The 23,945-nt window shown below is 35.4% G+C and overlaps 1 protein-coding gene across 1 annotated transcript in view; it reads left to right on the top strand.

Annotated features, from left to right (window-relative positions):
- ITGA1 (integrin subunit alpha 1) overlaps nt 1–14,891 on the top strand; it is a 76,927-nt gene extending 62,036 nt beyond the window's left edge. Inside the window, exons 22-30 of the mRNA XM_026666485.2 lie at nt 133–209; nt 1,147–1,236; nt 2,115–2,217; nt 2,970–3,083; nt 4,654–4,758; nt 6,049–6,153; nt 10,814–10,906; nt 11,973–12,089; nt 13,797–14,891. Coding sequence (XP_026522270.2) covers nt 133–209; nt 1,147–1,236; nt 2,115–2,217; nt 2,970–3,083; nt 4,654–4,758; nt 6,049–6,153; nt 10,814–10,906; nt 11,973–12,089; nt 13,797–13,841 — 849 coding nt within the window. The 3' untranslated portion in view covers nt 13,842–14,891. The remainder of the gene's footprint in view (nt 1–132; nt 210–1,146; nt 1,237–2,114; nt 2,218–2,969; nt 3,084–4,653; nt 4,759–6,048; nt 6,154–10,813; nt 10,907–11,972; nt 12,090–13,796) is intronic.
- Nucleotides 14,892–23,945: the final 9,054 nt, after the last annotated feature.

Genomic DNA, 23,945 nt, shown 5'->3' with positions numbered 1-23,945 from the left:
TAATGATGAATTGTATTCAATTTTTGTTGAAAATGTAATTGCAGTTTTACTTTATTTTATAGACTAGACTAGAAGTCCTCCTTTCAGTTCTCTTATAAACACTGACATTTTATGCACTTTCTTTTCATTTAGATTTTCTTCGAAATAGCATTCCAGTTCAATGTGTCCCAACTCCTGGGAAATGCAACAATTCACTTTTCTGTTACAAGGTTGGTTCCTGTAATATCTACACACCTTTAGATTGAATTGGGGTCCATTCTCTTTATTTTGGATTCCTCCAGTGAATTTATGGAAGGTTTCCACTGAATCAAGATTGTACAAAAGGAAAATTAGTCTATACTTTATTGGAATAAAAGGCTAAATGGTGATATATACAAAGAATGAAATAAAATAATAAATTTCATTGAATGATTAAAATGTAATAAAAGAATTAATGGCAATATAGTAAAATGATACCTAAAACAATGGTAATGTAAGTGGTTAAAAGGATTAATAAAGGATAAATTTGAAACTAATCAAAGCTTAACCAATGGCAAATCTTATATTAATTCAAATCAGAAAAACTGAACGGAGTTCCAACACTTGTAAGTCCCATTTATAGCGTAAGCATATTTAAGCATCCAAACTACTAAATCCTAAAACAGATTCATTATCTACTCCTTTAGTGGAAGGTTCAGTGTTCTTATGTGGTTTTCAGCTTTGGGTAGAATTAGGAAAACTTAATAAAGAAAGAAAATATAAAAGGGAAAAATGGTTTCTATCCCCTAAAGAAATTCAAAGGGTAGAATACTCTGTCCATTTATAGTGGAATAAAAGTTTAAAGGTTTTGAATTAAGGGGAAAAAATCCTGACAGTATGTTGGTAGTGGTGCAATGGTTACAATGCAATATTGAAAACTAACTCTGCCCACTGCCAAGGGTTTGATCCTGGCTAATTCAAGGTTGACTCAGCCTTCCATCCTTCCAAGGTCAGTAAAATGAGGACCCAGATTGTTGAGGGAAAGTAAAAATGAAATAATTTTATAATGTAACAATAAGGCAAAATATTTTGATTGTTGAATATTTTGTTTGATGTTTTGAGTATAATAGCTTGTTGATTACAATAGATTATGTTCTAAAGCAACTTTTAAAATATGTTTTGTTCTAGTGATAGTGATGAACTTGATGAGACTCTTGGAGACAACAGAGGAACTATTTCAATTCCAGTAAAATATGAAAGTGGATTAATATTTAAAAGGTATAACTAGATTTTATCTGTTTTTTTATACTGATCATCCAGGGATTTTTTTTTTCTGTTCTATAGGTAGAAAATCCCCTCCTCCACAAAACAAGAGAACACTGTTTCCTAACTTGCTTCTTAGTTCTCTTTGACTCTGGATTATTAAGGGCTCTTAAATCTGACTGATGCTGAACTGATGCTGAACTTAAATCTGACTGATGCCCATTGGTATCCTTCTGGAAGTGCACATATTTTTTTATTCCCAATCCTGAATGTATATGGAATCCTTTAATGTAACCCAGAAACACACACACACACACACACACAATTGTTTCTGATATTTCATGTCCAAAGCATGGTGTTAAAGTTGCTTTTTTTTTTACACTTTGCTATTTTTCAGATTCTTTCATAGAAAAAAAGATATTTACTGCAGTTAATGACCAGTCCATAAAATATCTTACATGTGTTATAATGATTAACTGATCATAAGTAAATAGAGCAACCATAATCATAAGTAAATAGAGCAACCACACTGTTCCACATCTTATATATGATAAAAATTGCATACTGTATTATCTGGCTTATTCCATCACTGAAAATATACTCAATTAATCGATGTTTTACCTCTATTACCGCTATTTAAAGAGAATGGAATTAGATTGTTGCATTTCACTAGTTGGTTTAAACTGGATTAACAATTTCATACTATATACATTGGATGGGAAAAAATATGCATTCGGAAAAAAATCTCAGGCTTATTAAATTCATATTTTCTTGAACAAGAATAACACCATCATATTGTTTTATTTTATTTCATTTTGTATGGATAACTGAAATGTGATATGTGACTACTTTGTGATTCTAAATCACTGAACATTATTTTATTTCTTTTTAAGAGAATCTAGTCCACATCACATCATCATCGCTGCAAATGATACAATACCTGCAGTCATTAATTCCACTGACAATATTGGAGAAGAAATTAATATAAACTACTTGGTAAGAGACAATGGCATTTTTCTGGTTGTGGACTTTAAAAAAATAACATTTATGTGCTGTATTTTTTTTAATCAGGAAAATTTTTACTATGCCAGTTTGTAATATTTTCTATGAACTAGACAAAACTTTCTGCAAATGGAGCTTCAGGTCACCTTACTGATTTTTACTATCCTGTATTTTCCCTTGTGCATATCCAAAAATCTGCTGCAAAGGATACCCAGATTTTCAGGATAGATTTGGAGTGGGTGTGTATTGCTACAGAGGGTAGAAACGAATTCACGCTTCTGGTAGGAGCTCAGTGACTTTGGTTTCGTACAGCTACAATTCATCCATTCAACCATAAACATTTGCCAGTTATAAACAATTTACTGAAGAATAAATGCCTCATCTTTTCCCTGAACCCATATTGGCAAGGAATTAGTAAGAAGCATAAACATATTTACAACAAACAACAGATCAGAACAAGTCATTGTGTCAGTGTGATATAAAATGGCCATTGGAAATATACCACAGATCATTTTATTTACTTTAGCTTAGGAATATGTTTCAGTTTGATTTATAGACTTTGGTTTCTAAGATAATGTTTAAATAATTATTTTCCTTGCATGCAAATTTGGTAAGGTGGAGATATACTGCCATGTAATTAAATTGTACAGTGTGTTATTTGTTTAGTAGTGACTGAAGCACCTGTTAGTAATAGGGAAAACATTTTTTAATTTTTATTTTAATTAGCTTTTCATTCATCTTTATAGATTGATAAGGGACAACATTTCTTACAGCCACAGCTTGCACTGCAAATCTCATTTCCAAAGAATGTTTCAGATGAAAATCAAATCCTTTACTTTACCAGGATATCATATTCAGAGGTAAATCAGCAATATATAAACTAACACTGCTCTGCAATTCAAAATTAGAGTTTGATTTCCACAACACGGGTCCTTGAATCAGTAAATGTTCCATGTGTTTCTTTGCATTGTTATTTATAATGGGAAAATTGACTCTACTTGTCTATCATAATAAATTAGATAAAATATGAAATGCTCTCTGGAATTATCTTCTAAAATAATATTTGATTTATCGAATGTTATAATTTAAGTAAACCATTTGTATAATTTCTATATAATCTAAATCCAAATAGATACATTATCTATACAGAAAACAGTGTGCCATGATACAAATCACTATTAGGAGCCTTTGGTTTCAAGCATGGTTTATCACATCAAAGAGGCTTCTGCAAACTGGTTCCAGTTATGCCAACCTACTCTCACTGCAAGAAAATAGATCTCCTGGTCCTACTGATTGGGAATTATGGGTGCCATGTCTGGAATAACTGGAGATATAATCTAATATACCTGGTGGGTAGCAAGGAAGGAAGGAAAGGAATGGAGTTCCTGTGGATTTTACTCCACTAGTCATTGCCAACTATAGTGGGTGGCAATTAACTTCAATTCATGAGCCAGCATTATCCAAAGACATTTCCATGGTCATGTGGCCAGCATGACATCACAGAGTGCTGTTATCTTCCCACCTAAGTGATACCTATTTATCTACTCACATTTACATGCTTTTGAACATGCAAAGTGAACAGGAGTAGGCAAAGATGGGCACTCACCCCATTGCATGATGCTCAGGTCTTGAATGCTGGGGTCTTGGTCTCAAACCAAGTAAGGAGTTTTGCTATAATAGCTAGACATTGAATTTAGGAAATATGAATATAAACTCATTTGGACATTTGAGAGAGCCAAAAAAGATATAGTAATGAAGATGCCAACTTGGTACATTAGGAACCCAAATTAAATCCTGTTTTAAACATGGAGCTCACTAGATAATGGATTCAATCATTACCTTTCAGCCCAAACTACTTAACAGTAATAAAAATAAAGGACATTGCTCATTGTGCACAAACTTCAACTCCAAGAAAATAAATTGTATGAATATAACAATAAATAACCATAATGTAACCAAAACTGAAATATTTCTGATATATTTTAATTTTGCCCAAGTGTTAAACTGTTTTAAAGTTACATATTATGCTCGATATATCCTTTTGTATACTTTATATAAAACTTTCACATTAATTGCAAAATTAAATATATATGCACTAGAAATTGTAATGTTAAAATAAATCAATAATTGCTAAAGTAGCCCAAAACTGATAGCAGAGGTTAAGAATGTGTATACTCTGATCTGGAAGAATGAAGAAAGAGGGAACTAGTGATTTGTTCTTCCCCACAGTTCTTGCGTTTCTCAATTTTCAGAAGGTTGAGTGGCCTTTTGGCTTATTAGAAAAAGTGATTCTGAGAGTCACCCTTTTTCTATCAATTAAACATTATTCTGGCCAGAAAATAGTCAGGTGATATTATCTTTGGGAAAAGACTTGAAGTCCTCTGTTAAAATTATTGCAATATACAATTACAATTGTTCTTCTTGTAATAGAATGCAAAATGCCAATCCAGCCATCCAAGTGATTTGTTAAAGATTGATATGGGCAATCCATTCAAAACATCAAGAATACAAGAACCTCTAAAGGATCCCAACATAGTATGTATACCCAATATTAGGGGGTATGTGAAATAGTTAATATTACATTGTAGTGTACAATGTTAAGTTGCGGTTGAATTGTGATCATATGAATATAATCATATGTATACTTTTGCTGAGAGCAATGAAATGCAATTATAATATTCTTATTGCTAGAAAAGTAATTGGAAATAATGTTTTTAAATCTACAACATGGACTTTTTAAATGTTTAGCTTTGGAAATTTGATTTTCACCATCTCTCCACATAAGGAGGTTAAAAAACAAATATCCATCAATGTCTATGATAGTGTTTCAGTCAATCATCAATGAGAACAATTACACATCATGAAACTGTTGGTAATGCCTGTTAATAAGGCTGTCATGGCTAATGCAAGAGATTTGCACTGTCAGAAAAAATAATTCACTCTAGGAATTAAGGGTGCCCCTTCCTGGACCTGGAGATACTGTTCATGCCTTAGTCACCTCCCATGTGAATTTTTGCAAATTGCCCCTTCCATTCAGAAGCTACAAATGAATAGTGTAAACAGTGATGGACACATGTCCATATTACACCATTTCCCCATGAGTTGCAATGCTTCTGGGTTCAATGTAAGATGCTAGTTGTCACTTACAAAGTCCTTCATGTCAGATAATTTACAGGAGTGTTTCTTGGTGGTGGTCCCAACAATGCTGGTATTTCATAAAGCATTGAAGACTTGGATGTGTTCCAAGGCATTGGAGGGCTAGGGTTGGAAGGTGAAATCAGTGTTTCTCAACCTCAACAACTTTAAGATCTGTTCAACTGTTGTAATTCCTTTGCCAACAAGGGGCATCACAAACATCTTAAGATTGTTAAGGTTGAGAAACAAAGGGTTAGTTAATCTATTGAGTATTGTTTGTTATTTGTTTTGGTTGATTTTATCCTCAGTGGCCATTGTAGTTTTTCTTTTTTGTTAACATTTCTTCTTCTTGTTTTAGTATGTGATAAGTGGCACCCAAAGGCACATTCACTAGATGTGCAGCTGTATAAATTGATTAAACAAATAACATTACTAGAATGATCCTTACTAGATTTTGAAACAGATTTTTACTTTATTTATTATAGCCTGCAGTGAGGGCCTTCCTGAATGCAAAATGATGAGAAATCTGAACACTGAATGACCTTTTACTGTTGTAACCATTGTTATTATCATGACACTTCATACTTATTTCAGCATGATAAGGAAAATGTGTCAGGTTATTTAAAATTTTGTTATTTTGGGTAATTATATTTTGCAAATATATTAATGTGTCTATGGTCTTTTATACAGAATTGTGACAGATATGATTGTGCATCCATTAATTGCACTATAGCCCCATCAAATATAACTCATGTGAATATTTCATTCAGACTCTGGAAGCCTACTTTCATAAAGGTAAGTGAGCTATCGTGATAATTAAGAATTTAAAATGATATCTTGTTCAAAATCAGATACATATTAATAGGTACATGCATCATGCTAATTGCTTCATCTTTATTGGTACTGGCTGGGAAGGTTCTACTGAAAGAAGTGTTATGCTATATTATTAATAGATAATTTGTTCAAGGGGCAAGTTTTTTTATCATGATTCAAATGTTTTTAATTATTTCTTGATATATATTCAGTTTAATGTAATTTTATTGCTATTGTATTTACCGTGAGCCAAATTTGATCAAAGCATATGGGTACAAATTTTAAGGAATTGATGGAGTTATTGATTTTTATTCATGCTCAGAATTCCCAGATGTTAGCCACACTGGGAATATGGAAATTCTAGCTCAAACTTGGCAACTTTAAGGCTTGTGGACTTCAACTCTCAGAATTCTCCAGCCAGCTATGCTGCTGGATTCAGCTATGGAGTTGAAGTCCACAAGTCTTAAAGTTGCCAAGTTTGGGGACCCGTGTTCTAGCTCAATAACTCTTGAGGGTAATAGATACAAGAGTAAACTATATTGAGTTTCATAATTAGAGTGTACAATTACAGGTAGTACTTGACTTACAACAGTTCATTTAGTGATCATTTGAAGTTATAATGGCACTGAGGAAAATGACTTATACCAGTTTTCACATTTATGCCCATTGCAGCATCTCCATGGTCATGTATTCAAAATTCATATTTATGACTATTGCAATGTCCCAGGTCATTTGATCTCCTTTTGTGACTTTCTGACAAACCAAATCAATGGGGAAACCAGATTCACTCAACAATCGTGTTACTGACTTAATAATTGCAATGATTCACTTAACATCTGTGGCAAGAAAGATAACCGATAATCAGAGTTGGAAGGGACCTTGTAGGTCATTTAGTCCAACATCCCCATCTAAGCGGGAGACCCTACACCATTTCTGACAAATGGCAGTCCAATCTCTTATTGAAAGTCTCAAGTGATGGCGCTCCCACAACTTCTGAGGGCAAGTTGTTCCACTGGTTGATTGTTCTCACTGTCAGACAGTTTCTCCTTATTTCCAGGTTAAATCTCTCCTTGTTAAGTTTCCATCCATTATTCCTTGTCTGGCCTCGGGTGCTTTAGAAAATAGCTTGACCCCTTCCTCCCTGTGGCAGCCCCTCAAATACTGGAAGACCACTATCATGTCTCCCCTGGTCCTTCTCTTTACTAGACTAGCCAAGCCCAGTTCCTGCAGCCATTCTTTATATGTTTTAGCCTCCAGTCCCCTAATCATCCTGGTTGCCCTTCTCTGTACTTTTTCTAGAGTCTCAACATCTTTTTTATAATGTGGTGAACAAAACTGGATGCCGTACTCTAGGTGTGGTCTTACTAAGGCTTTATAGAGTGGTTTAGTACTTCCCTTGATCTTGATTGTATCCCTCTGTTAATACAACTTAGGATTGCATTAGCTTTTTTGGCTGCTGCTGCACACTGCTGGCTCATATTTAGCTGGTTGTCCACTAGGAGTCCAAGATCCCTCTCACAGTTACTGCTATTGAGCCTGGTTTCACCCAGTCTATATGTGTACTTTTGGTTTTTCTTGCCTAAGTGTAGGACTTTACTTTTCTCTACATTGAATTTCATTTTGTTAGATGTGGCCCAGTGTTCTAGTCTGTCAAGATCCATCTGGATCTTGAGCCTATCTTCTTGGGTGTTAGCTATTCCTGCCAGCTTAGTATCATCTGCAAATTCAGTAAGTTCCCCTTCTATTCCCTCATCTAAGTCGTTAATGAAGATATTGAAGAGTACTGGGCCTAAGATGGAGTTTTGTGGCACCCCACTGCTTACTTTCCTCCATGTAGACTTAGACCCATTAAGGACTACTCGTTGAGTACGGTTTGCCAGCCAGTTGTGAGTCCATCTAGTGGTGGTGCTATCTATTCCACTTTTTTCTAACTTACTAAGAAGTAGGTTGTGGTCTACTTTGTCAAATGCCTTGCTGAAATCTAAATATATTATGTCCACAGTATTTTGCTGGTCTACTAATTAGTCACTGTGTTGAAGAATGAAATAAGATTGGTTTGGAATGATCTGTTTTTAACAAACCTGTGCTGACTGCTAGTTATTACTTTACTTGTTTCTAGATGTTGGTAGGTCTGTTTTTTTATTATCTTTTCCAGTATCTTCCCAGGTATTGATGTTAGGCTGATTGGTCTATAGTTTCCTGGGTCTGTTTCTTTTCCTTTTTTGAAGATGGGAACCACATCAGCTCTTTTCCAGTCCTCTGGTAGTTCCCCGTTGCTCCAGGATTTTTGAAAGATATGGTGCAGTGGTTCTAAGATGACCTCTGCCTGCTCCTTTAAAACTCTGGGATGTAATCCATCAGGCCCCGGGTAATTTGTTTTCATCAAGATCAGACAGGTGTTCTCTTACTATTTTTTTGCTTATTTTAACCTTTATTTCTGGTCTGTCATACAGTGGGCAAAATCCACTTAACAAATGTCTTGCTTAGCAACAGAAATTGTGGGTTCCATTGTGGTTGTAAGTCAAGGACTACCTGTATACTATTATGACATAAGAAAATAAGAAATGTGTTAAATTCTCCTCTTTTTTCCTTGTTTCTTCATGCTAAAGCAATGAGCAACATAAACTTTCACCCATCTACATATGTTTGAGGCAAAACATTATGGTTTACAACTGTAATGTTGTAAAACAATAACCTGCAGACTTTTTTTGTTGTTGTTGCAGGCCAGGTAATAATTAATTTCCTTTCACTAAGACAGAGTGTAAAGTGAAAAGAAGAATTACTTTCTTTCCTCTAAAAAGAAAATATTGATAGCACTTAACAGTGTTCATGGATGTTGGTGGATTCTTGATTTTGAAACCATAGCAAAATTGTCTTTATAAAGTGATGGCTACCTAGATACTGTTAACTATTTTTCAGTAAAGGGTATTGTTGTTAATATTCAAAGAAAGCAGAGACTGGCCTAAATAGAAATGCAGCCATTTGTTCCATCTTGGCTTGGATTTTCCATTTTACCATAAGGGAGTCCTGAAAGTGCTTTTTCAAGAGGCAGTTTTTTTTTCCTTTTGAAGGCATTTCAGTTGTCATCCAAGAAGCTTCTTCAGCTCTGACTGGAGCTGTTAGTCAGAGATGGAGTTTCCTGGGTGAAAAGTGAAACGTCTTCAAAAGAAAAACCAAGAAAGTCCAGTTGCCTCCTGAAAAAGCACCTTTGAAACAACCATGACCTGGGTGACTGAGAATCTCCATAGACATCATAAGGGATGCTCTTCGAGCCAGGGCCAAGAGGAGATGTAAAACAAAACTAGAGTCCTGATTCATCAGAGAAATTTTCCAGGTAACTAAAGCTAAAAAGGGAACATACCACTGAAAAGAGGGAATGTTGCCTAAGTATTCAGGCATGTGATAGGACTAAAAATCAAAGAAAACAGTGAAAAAATAAAACTAAAATTACATATAAAGAAGACCAAACTTTGGCAGCAGGTACAATATCAGTTTTAAATTGATAAGGAAGATATTGAAGTGGTGGAGCTTTTGCTGTTTAGGATCGATCATCAACAATAAAGGAACAAGCAGCTAACACTATCATTTGATAGAACAGCCATGAAGATCTTGGAAAAAATATTGAAATACTGTAATGTGTCTGTACCTGTATGTAAGCCATGGTATTACCTGTGACATGTCATGGAAGTGAAAGTTGGATTTTAAACAAGCAGGTTAGGAGGTCAGAAAAGACTCCTGAGAATACCAAGGGAATGGATCATTTTAAAAAATCTATCCATAGTTCTCACTCAAGGCATAGATGACCAGGCTCAAATTATCCTATTTTCGACACATTATGTGAAGATTCAGCTTTCTGGAAAAGGCTCTAATGCTGGATAAGTTAGAAAGAGAAGGCGGACAGATGGACTCAGTTACGAGATCATGAGTACACTGTGGGGAGATATGGAAGAATAGGGTAGGTTGGGGACAGATCATCTTGCAGAAAAATCTATTTGGTTGCTAGGAGTTGAAAATAGCTTGATGGCACATAATCAAATCTTTATATGCAGCTCTATAAACCATATGTTTTTGGTTTCCAGTATAGCATTTTTTTACAATGAAGATATTGCCTTAGAAGCTGTGTTAGAGAGGGGGAATATCTCCATGTTCTAGCATTGGCTTCAACTTGCAAGCATTTTTTTTGTCCTTTGGTCCAAAGATTGATCTCATGAGATTATAAAAAAGGACAACTGAAAACATTGGACAGTAAGTGATCCAGATGGTAAGCAATATTTGTGTGGAGTCCAGATGATTGTTTCCCAGCTCTGGCATGCCTTGAGTAGTATGGTGGAGTTTGAGACAAACTAAAACTGCAGTATCCACTAAGGGATACAAATATTTTGATGCCAATAGTTTTTCCTTTGGCCCTTCTTGTGTCAACCTCCAGAAGAAAAGATTTTCTAAATAAGCCAAAATGCTGCTTATTTTCCCTATGAAGATCATTAAAGGAGTGTAATAGTAAATTATTCTGTCATTACAGCAAATTCCTTTATGTGCACTTCTACTGACATTTTTTATAAGCAGCACTTTCCTCTCTGAGTCATCTTTTGAATTGGGAACCATCAATGTAAGAGTAAACATTATCACTTCTATTTTATTCTAGGCAAAAATTCACAGCGTGGAACTCATTGTGAAAGCAAATCTAAGGAGTGAAAACTCATTAATGATCTTGAAGAAAGAAAATGAAAAAATAGAGGTGGGTTCCAGCAGTTTATTTTGCATATCATAAATTCAACTTGTGAGCCAGTTTAGCCAGAAAAATTATCTGCCTCTAATTAGGTGGAAAAATCCTAGAAAAAATACTTATAAGTAATCATACAGACCATTAGCTATATATTTCCTTGCAACTCAATTAGTATTTTTACTTGAGCGTTAATACAGCTGTTGGCATTTTAGAAATTAATAAATATTTGTGAGCGTCCTTGTAGAAATATTTAGATATGTATAACTGGTATAATGTATAAGATAAGATCAGCTGATATCTTACACTTTAGCTAATTGGACAACTGAAGCTCCATCTTTTTCATGTATGTTATGTATGTTGCATCATATTACACAGGACTGAGATGTAATTGCCTTGCTCAACAGTGAGATAGTGGCATATAAATTTAATCCATCAATCAAACAATAAAATCTATTTTTATTTGGAAAATGTCTAAATCCTGTACGGTAGGATTTACAGTACGGTAGGTATCAACTTGCAAATCAGCAAGTTGATAGAACTGTAGCTTTAATGTAGATGTAGAATTGGAGCTTTAATGTGCCTGAAATGATGTACAGTTGATAATATGACTTATCACATTTTTCTTTCCAAGGCACAAGTATTTATTTATAGAACAACACTGCAGAAGAAACAAAAAGTTTGCACTTATAGACTATATCCCATAAGTGGGAGAGAATCTGAGTTCAAATATTCCTAACACTAGCATTTGTACACTCACATTTGCACTTTTTAACTGTTCCCTAAACAATTTTATTCATAAAAAAAGCTAGGTTGGAGTCAGAGTTAAGGGAGATCTACACTTCCAGTGGTTGTTTCCCATTCAACATCTGCAGCAGATTTTGAAGACAAGTGGAAGTTATTGGGATAAAAATAATGAGTCCTGTCTCACTCAAGAGAACCTTTGAATTCATCCCAAGTCATATTTGATAACAAAAGAATGTGTTTCTAATGAATAAAAAAGTAGCTTCTATTCAATTTGATTTCTCAGTTTCTATTTTAGAGAAATCATTAATTCTTGTTGTGATTTAATGTATTTCAGACAATAATTCAAATCTCAAAGGAGCTTCTTCCTGGCCATGTGCCATTATGGGTTATTTTGCTGAGTGTTTTTGCTGGGCTCCTGATTCTTACCTTGCTTATATTTGCATTATGGAAGGTATGATGCATTTTTCTACATTTTCCTTTTCTGACATCTTGGTGATTTGGCAAAGGCAAGAAGGAGAAAATCTTTCTGATTATCTGCTTAAGCAATGCCACTTAAATGATGAGCCATCCATGAATTTTAAAAAATCAATGCTTTCTATCTTGCAGTGTTACAAATTTTAAAAAAATTCAGAAGACAGTTTTTGTATGCCATAATTTTGAAAGTTGTAGTATATATTATTATTAAATGGTTGTTAATTAATATTTATACAAGCAGATTCTGAATGTTATAAAAACATGCAAAATATTTTTTAGTAGGTTAGTGGCTGTTCACATTGGTGTTATCTTGGAATTATTTGTTTGGATGGAAAGATAATCCAAATGAGAAAAACAGTGCAATTGCCATATATAAGACTAAACTTTTAGTCTAAACTTGTACTTCCTTACAGGCTTGGCTTTTCCTAAATACTATTTCTCACATGTGTCTTTTTTCATATTCTTATAATTATTTAGTTTTCAGTTTTCAATTTATATAAATATATATTTTCAAATTTCTACTGAATTATTTTCATTTCTTCCCAATGTTCCACATAAAAATTCTTTATTGCTCTCGTATTAACAACTTCATCAGGTTTGAAATGTAGTGCACAGAGTGATATAATCTAATACAGTTAAAACAGTTGCTATTAGTCATCTGTCCATAAGCTGGCAGCCTTGTCAAAGCTAAGAACATAAGGTCTTCACAACTTGGAACATCTTTTAATGTCTTAGGACATACACTGTAGTTTCATTAATGATTCAATTACTATTAATGTAACCACAAAGTGACCCATTTATCATAGTTTAATAATAACAAAAATAATATTAATAATATAGAGAATCAAGTTTGCATCAATAAAATAAAATGGGCAGCGACAGAGAAAATTAAGATAGTGTCTCAATAACAGTGGAGGATACAGAATATTAAATGATATTAGAAATAAAAGACAGAGGATAACAGAAATCCCAAGGCCCAAAAATAAATGGCACTAGTACAATTATGAAAAGTACTGCTTTTAATTCCAAACAGTATGCATGTCATTCTATATATTTCCATCAGGGTAAATGATTCAATTACTATTAATGTAACCACAAAGTGACCCATTTATCATAGTTTAATAATAACAAAAATAATATTAATAATATAGAGAATCAAGTTTGCATCAATAAAATAAAATGGGCAGCGACAGAGAAAATTAAGATAGTGTCTTAATAACAGTGGAGGATACAGAATATTAAATGATATTAGAAATAAAAGACAGAGGATAACAGAAATCCCAAGGTCCAAAAATAAATGGCACTAGTACAATTATGAAAAGTACTGCTTTTAATTCCAAACAGTATGCATGTCATTCTATATATTTCCATCAGGGTAAATCTAGTATATATTACCAAATGAACTGATGGATTTTTCACAATTTATATTTGTCCTAATATGGTTTTATTACTTTTGTTCCTCTTTGTGTTTCATCTGAAGAAATTTTCTTTTTTGCTCGCAGGGATGAATGGGGGAAAGCATTGGAATGATTGACACTCAGGGAAGGGTGGAATCTGTCGTTGGCTCATAGTCTAAACTTAGACATATTGTACTATAAGATTTTGCATTTATCTTTTTGTGTCTAATGTAGTAATTTTTCATTTGATTTATGTTTTCCCCCCCTCCCCATTATTTTCCTTGCAGGCTGGATTTTTCAACAGGCCCTTAAGAAAGAAAATGGAGAAATGAGAAGAAACTCCAGAAAAAGAAAAACTCTTTAACAGTTCTGCAATGATCTGTCCTCAGGTGGACTTCTGAGATATTATAAATCAAATCCTTGGTTTAATGTAGGAAAGGTCACAGAAGTTTTATTTCAAACAATACCATATGCTGAGCAATAAAAGAAACAAAAAGAAAAACCAACAAATCAAAGATAGGAAAAAAAATCCTGGAAGGAAAGTTGATTTTTTCCTTTTTTATAGATGAGCAGGACTGAAAAATTGTGCAACTTTTTTTGAACTTGGAACTTTTTTTTCGGATAACTTTTTCTTCATGGATATACAAACAACTTTGAAGCCAAGGTGTATTCAAAACTAGGGAGAGAGCAGAGAGACCATGAGCTTCAGTGGCGCAGTGGTTAGAGTATAGTACTGCAGGCTACTTCTGCTGATTGTCGATTGCTTGCAATTTGGCAGTTCAAATCTCACCAGGCTCAAGGTTGACTCAGCCTTCCATCCTTCTGAGGTTGGTAAAATGAGGACCCAGATTATTGGGGGCAATAGGTTGACTCTGTAAACCACTTAGAGAGGGCTGTAAAGCACTATGAAGCGGTATATGTGCTATTGCTAATTACTCCTCAGATTCTACCCATTATTTTTAATATTGTCACTTTTTAGAGCACAACCCACTGATTCTTATCTCAAATGTACACACAGGGACGTATATCCTACTGAATTGAATTTGAGGGTTTCAAACAGCGTCTGACAAGCATAAGAAACATCTGCAACTTTATCATCATTCTTAAATGGGGAAGAAGCCCATATTCAAAGCTGAGCTTGCTACTGTTTTGGGAAACATTTATCCTGGATGAAAAACACCCTTCAGAAATTAGCAAGTGCACCATAACATTTCACAGAGGTGTTATCTATCAAGCATCGAATGGAATTCCCCGTCTTGTGTATAACTGTAGAAAAATTATTACTTAATGGCTAAGGTCATATTTGTAATCAGAGCACCTCAAGTACATTCCTTGGTAATTCCAATTTGAGAGGGAAAAATGCACATCCAGAAAACTGAAAACTCGTTAATGCTAAGATATTATTTATAATACCAGAAAAGGTATATTTCTCATAAATTAAAAGTGTGTGGATAAAAGCCTATACAGGGTCCTATATTTAGTGCGCATCTATAAATAGAAACTTTTAACCATTTTGTGCAGTTAAAAAAAGTGAAGAAGGGACTTCATTCACAGTGAGGGGTGGATTTGAAAGCAGTGCCATTCCTTCACATGGGGGGAAATTAGCCTCTCCTTATGACTGAAATAGGTCTTAAGACTACATTAGAATCATGCATGACTCATCTGTTATTTCTCCAGTGTTATGTTCTCAGTAATGTTATATATTGGCCACCAGGAGACAGTACAATACTGGTTTTCTAATAAAAATAAAATAGAGAGCATACTGCCTCCTGGTGTTCAATGTAATAGGATAAGAATAACTATCTGCACAGACGATTACTGCTTTCTCATTATTAATGATGAATCCTTGAAAATACATTTGCTTTATATTTAGTGAAAAATGTGAAAAAATCATTGTTGTTTTCCTGAAAAATTTAAGTCATAGTTCTTTAATTTATTACAGACAGAACATGGATCTTTGTGCAAGTCACTAATGTAAATTTGCTTGAAGATTTGTTAGCAGAAAAATAAGATTATTATTTTTTTGCTAACAAATCAGTGACTACATGGAGTTTTCCAGATGGAGGTTTATAGCCTTCTTCCCAAGGCTGAATGAGGGTGACTAGTCCAATTGGCTTCAGGATCCCAGGCAAAACTAGAATTCAAATTCCCCTGCTCCATTTTTTTAACCAGCAGACCTCTGTAATGTGACACACTATAATAAGGAGTATAGCAAATGTTTTTGACAAAAATTCAACATGGCATAACCATCATAGATGTTACATGTGCATTTACATAATGATTTATTTTCATTATTTTCCTCAGATGCTTTTTGTTGCTGTTTTAGCCACTATGTTTTTCCTTACTGAAATGGTTAATTGGTATCAACCCTTTTCAAATATTACAACGAATGTTTGAACTTTATACTGGTGCTCATAAATTCTGTAATTCTATTATGAATTGTACAATCTTCCCATATCAACCTGCCAGTATATGTAATTTAAATATGTGTTCAAATAGCCTTTTTAGAATAGCTACAGTTATTTATGTTAAATATTAACATTTTATCAATCCACTGGAACTTTTGAAATGTTATGTGGACAATTCTTGTACATAAACAGACTATTATGATTTTTTTAAAAAAAAAAATCCAAATCTAAAATATATCTGAAGACTTATTATTGGAGGATTACACAGCAATGGCAATAAAAAATGGCCCATATTGGGAATGATGCAAATCATGAAATTGATAGAATTGGATTTCCTCACAAGTACAGTTTTACTTGGGTACATATATATTTCCTACTAGAGCTTCTGCAGCTTCTATTTCAATATTTCAGGTGCATTTTTACATGTTTACCAAGCATGAATTAAAACAATTAAATATGTGTAAGAGATGAGGTTTTGAGTCATGCATGCAACAAAATTCCAATTTTACATGCATTACAAGCAGGAAGAATTCAGATCAGGATTGAAATAAAACAAGGTATCCTGTAGAACAATTTTTAGATTGTATGGACTTCAATTCCCAGAACTCTTCAGCCAGTTTTAGTTTCATCCTCAATATGTCCATGGCCTGTTAGGAACTAGGTCACAGAACTGGAGGTGAGTGACGAATGAGTGAGCAAAACCGAAACCAGCACCACCCCGGGTTCTGTGGAAAATTTGCCTTCCATTAAACCAGGGGTGTCCAACCTTGGCAATTTTAAGACGTGGACTTCAACTCCCAGAGTTCCTCAGCCAGCAAAGCTGGCTGAGGAACTCTGGGAGTTGAAGTCCACAAGTCTTAAAATTGCCAAGGTTGGACACCTCTGCATTAAACCAATCCCTTGTGCCAAAAAGATTAGGGACCACTGATCTATACAGTGTTTGCACAGTGTTTTCCCTACTGAAAAGGTAAACCAATTTGTATTTCCCTTTCCAAGAATTACAGCAATGTTTGTATTTCATAGTGATGCCCTTAAATTTTGTGACTTCATTGTGAGTTGTATAGTCTTCCCATATCAAGGCTGGCTGGGGAATTCTGGGAATTGAAGACCACTCTTCTTAATGCAATAAACTATCAAAGAAACTATCAAATGTACTTTAATTTGCTACTTATAAATTGAGGAATTATTTTAAGTGGCTAAATTTAAGGTCTCAAATACTAATTCGTACTGTACATAGTACAGCATATAAAGTATTCTGGAGTAGAGAAAATATGTTAAGCAATTTAGAACACTAATAACCACCACTGAACACTATGGTCTAAATCTACTTGAACTTAACCAAGGGTGACAAAGTCTAATTTAATGCACTAGCATATTGGCACCACTAATTTGTAGGTACGGTTGACTTTTCTAGATAGTGATTACAAGGTGTAGACACTGTACTTATTTTAATGGAATTTAGCTTCAAATATTCATAGGAACATGGCCTAGAAGCAATTGCATTCAGTAATTTTAAATATTCTAAAGTTTGTTGAAATGCCCTAGAGAAAGTAGGTGATAAATTGGAGTACAAAGCTATGTAATGTGAAAAATACCTTTCCCTCCACTTGTATCACTTTTGTGTACAATAAACTCTTTGTCATGCACTTGTCATTTCAAGAGCAGCATGTTGATAAATGCATATTTTAAAAATAGAAGTTTATTATTCATTTCACTATCTAACTTTCTTTTCATGTGGAATGTTTCACCTATAGTTATTCTCCCCACACATATCAAGGATCTCTAGGGTTAAAATATTTAGTTTTGAATTTGGATTCTAAATTTTCTTCTGATGTATTAAGAACTATTTTGCAGGGACAAATGATGGGAATCCGTTTTGTCCCATTACCGGCAGTCAAACCGGGAAGTGCCCACAAGGAATAGTTTAAAAAAAGCAAGATAGTGGACATGACAATACAATCAAAAGCTGCACTATTTATTTATTTTTTAGCATATAAACAGCTGCCAGCTTGATTTTAAACCATACTCTGTCTACACCCATAATCTGCTTTGATTCCAAGAAATTTCACCAAAATCATCATCTTGTGTATTTAAAACAAGAAGTCATCATCAAAAAAAATTGAAAAACAGGTGACATGCCATTTTATACAGAGCTTAAAAAAAATCTGTCCATTATATCATGTTGAGCTAAAGGCCTGACTCATGCCTTGCAACATCAATTGAAGTAACATGCCATGTATTCATTTCCACTTTTTCTGTAAATATTTGTGTGGGGGAGATTATGTGAATGTATATGTCTGTTACTAATACAATTACACAATCTTGTCTGAAATTGTGAATAAAGCTCTTTGCTTAGTCATTATAATTTAGCAGACACTAATATTTACAACTTGAGATCTATGAATAATTATGACACTAGGTGACCAATGTTTGAAAAAGTCCCTTAGGATAGGCTGATGGAACACTTACTACTTTCTGTTAATTCTGTCCATGTATGGATAGGATCATAAAGAAGCCTTAATCTCCTTAATCTCCTTCTTTTACAGTTTGAAATCTTATATTAGATTCATATTTTATGAGAGTTATTCATCTTATTCTGTGCTAAATAAAGAACAAATGAGCTGTGATTTAACTTTACTGACAAATTAGCATGGCTCACATGGAATGGCAAGCTATGATGTGGTTTATTTTTGGCTGGTGAGCTCACTAACAGATATCACTCTATGCCATGGCATCTCAGTTTGTTCAAAGGGTCTGTAACAAGTCAGACTAAGCCCTTTCTCGGGAGCTGGAATTCCGCCGCATTTAAGTGCCAGTAGATGCCGACCTTCCCTCCAGCGGACCTGGGCAGCTACTGGAGAGAGACAGGCCTGCTTCAGCACCTGGTGCCCAGATGCCCTCACTTCCCCCAAGCATTGCTTTGCCTACCTGATTTCCAGCTCTGTCGTGTTTCTCTGTTGCGTTTCTCGTCATCGTGTTTGTGGGACTAAAAAAAAAAGTTCAATCAATCAATTCCAACTTCTCATGAAAAAAAAAAGATATCGCGAAGTTGGAATTGTTTGAACTTTTTTTCAGGCCCACAAACTTGTTTCTCTGCACACGATGGCGAGAAAAGTGATGGAGAAATGCAATGGAGTTGCAAATCAAATAGGCAAAGAAATGCTTGGGGGAAGAGAGGGCATCTGAGCAGAGGTGTGCAACAACTAGTTCAGTGAGTGTGCGCTTTGCATGCGTGCAGCATTTCAAACATGCTGCTTTTTCAGCTCTAAAACTTACCTTACCTTCTTTAAAAAAAATAGAGACTAACAAGGAGAAGAACATATTTCTGTATACGTGTTGTTTGGCTTGATTTGCCTGTACACAGTTCTTAGCATTTTACTATTAAATATACCATATATCAGAGGTGGTATTCAGCAGGTTCTGACCAGTTCTAGAGAACTGGTAGCATAAATTTTGAGTAGTTTGGAGAACCGGTAGCAGAAATTTTGAGTAGTTCAGACAACCAGCCAATACCACCTCTGACTGGCCCTTCCCCCATTTATTCTCTATCTCCCAAGTCCCAGCTGATTGGCTGGGTCTTCTTTTGTTGCCCTGCAAAGGAAAACGGAGCTGAAAAGTAGGTTAGTGGGGTGGGGAGGGGAGGGGATTTTGCAGTAACCTTCCCCTGCCATGCCCACCAAGCAATGCCACGCCCACCAAGCCACACCCACAGAACCAGTAGTAAAAAAAATTGAATCCCACCACTGCCATACATGTGCATTTCTTTAAAAAGGTTTGCAGCAGATTTCACACATTGTAATGGTGTTTTAAAATTATGGCTTTTTAAAAAAGCCATGGCGGTCTAGCTTGCACACAACATTAATCTGTAAGCCACAATTGTACCCACACAATGGCTGGGTTTATATTGCACTAAGCTAAAACCAGACAAATGATATGATGCTTTAGCATAATGTCAAACTTGGCAAGTGTTTACCTACCACAGCCGTACATGATGTTTTCCCTTACTGTTTAAAAAAACAGAAAAAAAATTGCTGCTGAAGAAGGAGGAAATCTTCCAACAATAACTACATTGTTAAAATGTCACCACCTCTCTGGTGCATCCTAAGAACTGTAGAATGAATTTGGCTCGTTTATTTCTATTTTCCACCATTCCAACTTCTGTCTCCTCTGCATCTCTTCTAAATGACTCAGAGGTTTCTCCCACGCTGCTAACAACCATTCTGAGGAATGCAGGAAATACAACACCCTTTGTAAATGCAATATAGTGCACAAATAGATTAGCAATCTGACAATACACATAGGGGTTGGCTTTATCAGATGAGAAATTATGACCGACACATCCTGTCCCTTCAAGATGCACAATTCTCTAATCATAAATTAGCAGGCAGGAGCATTCTTCAAAGTTTTTATAAACTATTGAGTGTTCATAATAACTAATACAAGGACTCAAACTTTTTCAGAAACCTCATGATGTCAGTGAGAAAATAAATTTATGCCCATAAAAAGAACCCACTTATTACAATGTGGTAACATAAACATTGCAGAATTCTCAAACAAGAACTGTCATATAAAGACATTGCTTTCATAGACTTCATTTCCACTCAGCACTCCACCCCACAGTTCATGAATAGGTAGCATGAAATACTTTCGGTTATCATATGAACAAGCACTTTCAATGTTTATTTAAGGAAATGTCACATATCACTTTAACTTGACACGCCTTATTTTTTTGTACTGTCTACAAATTAGACTAAATTTAATACAATTTATATTTTTTTATTTTTTATTTTATTTGGTTTGCCAATTGCTTACAAGATAATAGAACATAGTTATGAATACATGGATTTGTATAAGAAAAATAAAAGAAACAATAGGACAGGGATGGTAGGCACATTGGTGCACTTATGCACGCCCCCTACAGACTTCTTAGGAAAGGGGTGAGGTCAATAGTAGACAGTCTAAGGTTAAAGTTTTTGGGGTTTGGGAAGAAATCATAGAGTCAGGTAGAGTATATTAGGAGGAACATCTAGCTCAGAGGTGTCAAACTCAATTTCATTGAGGGCCACATCAGGGCTATGGTTGACCTCAGGGGAGACAGACGACAGGGGGGGAATGGCCAACTGGGTGGGAGTGGCCAACTGGATGGGCATGGCTAGTTTGACACCACTTCCCAAACTGCTGGCATGTTTCTTCTTCGCATTGGGTAGACTGGACTGAAGCCAGGCTGGCCTGATCTTTCCTCTTCTCATTGAGTAAACCAGGATGGTCCTGCGGGTTGGATCCAGCCTGTGGATCTTGATTTTGACACCCCTGATCTAGCCAATCTCAGCTGTTCCTTTAAAATTAACCAGTCTAAATCCTGTTTAAGATCAAATAATTAAAAATTTTGCTTTTTGTTCTAAGTCCATTGAGTTCTTTTTCCTGAGATTCTGCCTATTATTTTTTAAGAATGTTACTCCAGTGTATTATTAAAAAATCATCTCCGTTCTCAGTCTTGAAAAACTGAATGGCTCTGGTATAGATAGTAGGCACGCCTGGAGTTTTGTCTGTGTTTGATGCTAAAGAACTGAAAATTGTTAAAATGCAGTAAAAATGACCTGGAAACATGCAATAATCAAGAAACTAAGGTGAATTTGGAAATATATAGGGAATTATAAAGCTTGACGTCAGTAAAGCATTTTACAAAGCCATAAATAAGATTTTTAAAAATCTCAATAGAAATGAGTAGAAAATGAGCCAAGAGCTTCAGTAGAAATAAGCAAAAAATACCAGAAAGAAATTTATATAACAGAGACTATGTAGGCATAACACTCTATGGCAGGAGTGTCAAACTCAAGGCCTGCAAGTGCCTCTGCCAGCAAAGACTCAGCTCAGGGGGGCCACGTGTGGCCCGCCCCGCAGGCTCCTTTTTCACTGGCAGAGAGCTAACATAGCAAACTAAAAACAAAAGGAGAAATGTTTCCCCTTTTGCATTTGAATATGCAAGAAGGGACAGGAAAGCAGAAAGGGAAAGAAGAAAAGAAGAAGAAAAGATGGGAAGAGAGCAAGGAAGGAAAAATAAGAAAAGAGGAGAAGGAAGAAAAAAGGAGAATGAAGAGGGAAGGAAAAAGAAGAAAAGGGAGGGAGGGAGGGAGAGACAGAGGGAGGAAGGAAGGATATTATAATAAGAGGGAGGGAGGGCCTGAGGGAAATCCTGCCTTAGTCCTTGGCCACCACAGGTGCCCCTGACACGAGTGATGTTGAGCTCCCCCCCGGCCACATCCTCCCCCCGAGGTCAAACGCAACCCTGATGTGGCCCTCAATGAAATAGAGTTTGACACCCCTGCTCTATGAAGATGACCTTGCAGAAGCTATTCAGAAACATTACAAAACCAAAATGTACAGACACATGCACTTAGCCCAAGGAGATGCAAAATATTAGAAAGAGACTCAGACTGTTTCCTGGCATATAAGAGAACTTGGTCTAAGACAGGAGTGCCAAACTCAATTTCACTGAGGGCCGCATCAGAGTTGTGTTTGTTCTTGGAGGTCAGGGTGGTCGTGCCCAGGGTGGGCATGGTCAGCATGTCACTTGTATTGGGGGCGGGGGCGCCTGTGGTGGCCCGAGTGCTCTGCCAACAAAAACAGGCTCCTGAGCTCCGTTTTTGGCTGCGACAGACTCCTGCAACCCTCTGCCAGCAAAAAATGGAGCTTGGGGGCCATTCCTTCACTGTTTCCAGGGTGGCCCCATGGGCCAAATCTAAGCATCCCACGGGCTGGATCCTGCCTCCAGGCCTTGAATTTGACATCCCTCGTCTAAGAGAACTGGGAATTTTACCTTGAAAAAGAAAGATTCAAAGAGGATATGAGAGCTTCTTTGAGCTTGGAATTGGAGCTATTGAATCCAGGTTGCAAAATTCCATATGACCATTAAAAGACAGCAAAGAGACCGTTTACAAGATAGTTTTTTATGCCAGATACTGTAAAATAGTTCTATTGAATATATGTCACACAGAATAATATCAATGTATGTTCTCTATAGTTTTAAACTGAAGGGACAGAATAAGACTCTCAACTATAAGAAGGGAGGCCCCTAATAGAATAGAATTCTTTATTGGTGAAGTATGATTGGACCCACAAGGAATTTGTCTTGGTGCAAATGCTCTCAGTGTACATAAAAAGAAAAGATACATTTGTCAAGAGTCAAGAATCATAAGGTACAACACTTAATAATAGCATGAACTGACTGAAGGGGAACAACTTACCTCCCTTGAGCTTCTTAATTAATAAACTTCTGTTATTAAGAATGTCTTGAAGCAGATATGGAATCCATTAGGGGGTCCTTTAATTTGGATTACTCCTCTGAACAATTCATTGGCCAAAATTGTTATCTCTAATTCTAGAGTTGTACGTGTTCTTTGTACACATAACTGATGTAAGGATGATGATACCACTAGTTCTAGGAAAGAAGGAAGTAGTGATGCAACATTCAGGGTTTTTGTTTTTCTTTTCTTTTTTGCAGTGTTTTTCTTTCCCTTCTAGCTCTAGACAGGATATAATCACAGTGTAATGAGAAGTCTACATATGAGTTCATGCCTTAGAGATTTTAAAACTCAAAGAAAGGGACATTTCCTGTTTATTAATTCATTTATTATATTTATTTCCTGCCTTACTCTGAGATCTAAAGTACACAAGAGATCCTTTATATAGATATAAAACAATACATAAGTTAATGAGTTACTTCTGGGGAGTGCTTGAGTAAAGCTAGTCATGTTGGTGACTGATACACTGGAACACACACATACATGTCATTAGTAGTCACAAATCAATGAGTTATGAAAAGGCAAGTCTCCACTTATTGTTTATGACATTTAACAATGTTTTATTTGTAACTAGGGAAGAAATGGGGAAAAATACGCTATTGGAAAGCTTACTTTATTGTGTCTCCAAGTTCAACAAATAAAATATAAAGTTGCTTTGGTGTCTGCTGTAGTTAAGAAGGACCTTCTTAACAAAGTTCTACAAGGTCCCTCCCAACTCTGATTATCT

This window comes from Notechis scutatus, chromosome 2 (assembly GCF_049901735.1).
Source record: "Notechis scutatus isolate UNSWTSFEM ecotype Mainland chromosome 2, rNotScu1.2, whole genome shotgun sequence".
Taxonomy (NCBI): domain Eukaryota; kingdom Metazoa; phylum Chordata; class Lepidosauria; order Squamata; family Elapidae; genus Notechis; species Notechis scutatus.
This window is presented reverse-complemented; position numbering and strand designations above follow the sequence as displayed.